Raw genomic sequence first — 4,333 nt, forward strand, 5'->3', positions numbered from 1 at the left:
AAATAAATAAATAAATAAAAGTCTGTATTTTTAGCCTAGCCAGTATGCTCACTTGGGAGAGGGTGGTACTAATAAAAGTTTGTATTCTTAAAAAGCTTTAAAAAGTTTATTTGGAAAGTTGTATGTTGCCTTTAACTTAGGTCTCCTTTTTATAAGCATTTGCTTTACATGGGGATATTAAATATATATCCTGTTTTCCCTGTAACAGTAATATTATATATATATAATAACTTATTGATACCTTTAGTTTTAGCTTCCTCCACAATGTCATTTCCTCCAGCAAGTCTTCCCTGATCCACCAGGTTCAGGTTAGGGGTCTTTCCTGGGTGTTGTCATTACACACAGAACTTCTTCCTTCCACCGTAGGGAGCACTCACCACACTCTGTATTGTAATTGTTCACTTGTCTGCATTCCTCATTAGATCATAAAACTCGAGGGGGCAGGAACTCTTGTTCTAGGTTAGTTGTATGCCTAATGCCTGCAAAATGACTTATTGAATAGGTGCTTTCTGATACGGTGTTGAAGAAATGAATTAATGAGTATCTGCTACTTGTTTTTTCTACCAGGATTGCCTTAGATTATTTTCCAAAGAAGAAAAACTCACAGATAACAATAGATTTTACTGCAGTCATTGCAGAGCTCGACGGGATTCTCTAAAAAAGATAGAAATCTGGAAGTTGCCACCTGTACTTTTAGTTCATCTGAAACGGTAAAGGGAAATTTTTTTCTACTTTTCAGTAAAATTTAGGCAAAGGAATTCTAAGTTCTTTGTAATGTACACTTATTGTACTGCCTGCTAAGGATACATAACCAAGGAAGATTATGTGGTTAGGGTAGCTCTTGGGAAATAGGGCAGAAATGATGAGACTCTATTAGTTCACCTTAGTGAATACCAAAGCAAATTGTCAGCACCACTATTTCATGTAATTCTGCATGATTCAGTTTCTAAGTCAGTGAAACTGAATTATTGCATTTCAGATATAAAAATTTTAAATCATTATAAAACATTAAGTGAAAATACATGAAAATGTTATGCAGTATAATTCTAATAACACAAATTAGCGGATGAAATATAATATTCAAACAGTAAACTGAGTATAACAAAACAGATTTAATCGTGTTGAAAATGAAATATGATTTTTTTAGAGTGTAATTTTAATGACAAAATATGTTATTGAAGCTGTTGTTAAGTGCAGACAGGTTTGTCCAGATTTTTCCAACCTACGAAAATGATCTGGTCCTATCTTGTGGTAAAGGAATACAGGCGAGAGTTGTAAAACATATACCAGATCTTTTGCTCTGATTCTTTTGTCTTTATATAATCCATCTTTGAGTCGATTTTTTTGAGAAACTTTTTTAAAGGAAGTTTCACCTTTTTATTGAGAACTGTAGTTTGTTTCAAAGGTGACATTTCTATTCTATGTTAAGTTTTTATTTCATCCTATATTATTGGAGTTTCTTAGACAGTTACATTAATTTCAACATTGATGTGCTCATTTCTCGTGTAAATTTTTCTAACAAACGCTTGTCAGTTGTCCCTTTTTCTTAAGGACTGTGGAGATATAAATGATTACACATTTGATATGTTTTAATGCTGAATATTATTTTTGGAGGATATTTAAAACTATATATGGCTCAGAATTCGCTTTTTAAAAAATAATTGTGAAATAACCATATTACAGCAACCAAAACACTAGTATTTTGGTGTTATAAGGAGCAAGGAGCAGAATATGCCAGAATAATGGAATGCCATTATTTCAATCACTAATATACCTATTGTCAATTTCTGACTGTAGTTTCCCCAGAAGTATGCGTTTAAATATAGAGCAGGTCTCCTCAGTCCTTCCTCTGTGCTTTTGTGGTGATTAGCATTACAAAAAGGAGGACTCATCGAACAGGTGTAGCTGGCCTGGGGATCAAGGGGCCAGTTTGTGGTCCTGCCTCTGTCATTCTAGCTCTTGGACACGTCATTTAATATCTGTGTACCTCAGTTTCTTCATTTGTAAAATGGAAATGAGACCAAATGACTTTAACAGGTCCCTCAACTACTAAAATTCTGAATCTTTGTATTGGAAATAAATTTTATGGTCCTGGCTAAAAACCTGGAAATTAATGATTGAGGGTTCGTTGTGATGTCTTTCTCTGTCAGTGTAATTGCTGTAATGTTTTGTTCTGCAGTTTTTCCTATGATGGCAGGTGGAAGCAAAAATTACAGACATCTGTGGACTTCCCTTTAGAAAATCTTGACTTGTCTCAGTATGTTATTGGTCCAAAGAACAATTTGAAGAAATATAACTTGTTTTCTGTTTCAGTAAGTATTAAACTAAAGCATTTTTATTTCAAAGCAAACTATGAAAAACAGTAGTTTTGAGTGGTTCCTTACCTCATAGAGTAAGAACAATATAAAGCTTTGAAATTATTACGTATTTTAAATAACAGTTTCAATTTGAACTGATTTTTTATCTTGTTTGGCACAGAATCACTACGGCGGGCTGGATGGAGGTCATTACACTGCCTATTGTAAAAATGCAGCAAGACAGCGATGGTTTAAATTTGATGATCACGAAGTTTCTGATATCTCCATTTCTTCTGTGAAGTCTTCAGCGGCTTATATTCTCTTTTATACTTCATTGGGACCACGAGCAACTGATGTAGCCACATAAAGAGACGTAGGTTAGGCTAGTTATCTTTTAAAAGGCTCAGCAACACACCTCTTGAGATGCTTATAAAGATGATAATGGATAGCAATCGCTGGCCATTTAGAGGAATTCTAGGACAGAGGGAGCTGTGTTACTAGTACCATATAATACAGGTCAGTGCTGTTATCAAAAAACTGACAAATAACATTTAACAAGTATTGCAGTAAGCATCCCTTATAGGTACCATTTATTTCAAAACTTTTTTAGTCTGCTTCAAAGTTGACATAATTAACTAGCTAAGTATTATTACTCTGCTGATCTAAAAACCATGTATCCTTTATTTTCCTTTTCACTGTTATGGCCTTTTCACATTTCTAAATCCCAGCTTGATCTATGAATACTGTAGAATGATGTAAAGCAGATAGGAATGTATGTGTACATATTTATTGCACACTTGCACATCAAATCGATGTACATAGTTTAACATATGGTTAAACTTTTGTGAAGCCTAGAACTCAGAGAATTGCTTTTTTTTCCCCTCTTTTCTCTTTTGGCCTATTATGGGTACCTGCAGTGCTTTCTTAGGGAAATGACAGGGCAGAGCTATTTTTCTGTTGGCTTTGGGCTGTATTTGTGCACTAAATCTTTATTCTAAAAAATAAATGAAAACTTTCTTTAATTTTTTTAAAAACAAGAATTTCATTTACACCTACATTAAAATCTTAATTAAAAACCCTTAAGTGTTCTGTCTTTAATGTTATATTATCAAATGTAGGGCAGTAGATAGATTTTACACATACACACTATCCCACCACATGGATTTTAAATTTAGTTCCCTTTCTTCGGTTGAATAAGGACTTGATTCCATTCTTCTTCAACTTGACACCAGAACTACATGTAGCATTTATGATTCTCAGAGTTGGAAGTCAAAAAATAACACCCACACTTATTCTTTCAAGAGTAGTAGAATTCTCAAATACTTTTAAGAATTAAGAATATTAATTCTTAACCTTAAAGTAAAAAAGGATAGGAGTCAGGCATGATTGCAAAGTGAACTACATTATGAACCACATGGTCACAGAGTGATGTATTAAAAGGAGCTTAGAATTTATCATTTACCTCAGACTCAGTTCCTGTAGAGGAATAAAAACACCCCATATAAAAATAAGATTCCAAAAGATGCTTCTGAAAGATGTCACCATTAGTTGGTTAAAGGATGGGTTTTGAATTGTGAAGTTAACTTTTCATGTTTTACAATTGGTCTAAGAGACATACAGCTTCTTGGCTGAATTATATCAATTACATATTTTCAGATCACATTCTTAAGTTTGAATAGCCATTTCAACAAAAATTATTTTTGTTTAGCTCCATGAATTATCTTTGGAAAATAATTTGACTATGTACAATTGAGATATTTTATGATAGAAATTTGCACTAAAAAACATTGAATTTTGGGCCGGCCTGGTGGCGCACTGGATAGTGCGCTGCTTGGGAGGCGCGGCGGCGCTCCCACCCGAGGGTTCGGATCCCACATACAGACCGGTTCCCGCTCACTGGTTGAGCGAGGCGCGGGAGCAACGCCGAGGGTTGCGATTCCGTTGCCGGTCCCCGGTCCGGTACGGGGGCAACACTGAGGGTTGCGATCCGTTGCCGGACACGGAAAAAGACAAAAAAAAAAAAAAAAAAAAAAAAC

The 4,333-nt window shown here is 34.7% G+C and overlaps 1 protein-coding gene across 1 annotated transcript in view; it reads left to right on the forward strand.

The window, feature by feature from the left end:
- USP8 (ubiquitin specific peptidase 8) overlaps positions 1-3,319 on the forward strand; it is a 62,168-nt gene extending 58,849 nt beyond the window's left edge. The window contains exons 15-17 of the mRNA XM_008566908.1: positions 568-710; positions 2,180-2,312; positions 2,479-3,319. Of these exons, the coding sequence (XP_008565130.1) occupies positions 568-710; positions 2,180-2,312; positions 2,479-2,664 (462 nt within the window). The 3' untranslated portion in view covers positions 2,665-3,319. The remainder of the gene's footprint in view (positions 1-567; positions 711-2,179; positions 2,313-2,478) is intronic.
- The last annotated feature ends 1,014 nt before the right edge of the window (positions 3,320-4,333 follow it).

The sequence above is a fragment of the Galeopterus variegatus genome, unplaced genomic scaffold (genome assembly GCF_000696425.1).
Source record: "Galeopterus variegatus unplaced genomic scaffold, G_variegatus-3.0.2 Scaffold276, whole genome shotgun sequence".
Taxonomy (NCBI): Eukaryota; Metazoa; Chordata; class Mammalia; order Dermoptera; family Cynocephalidae; genus Galeopterus; species Galeopterus variegatus.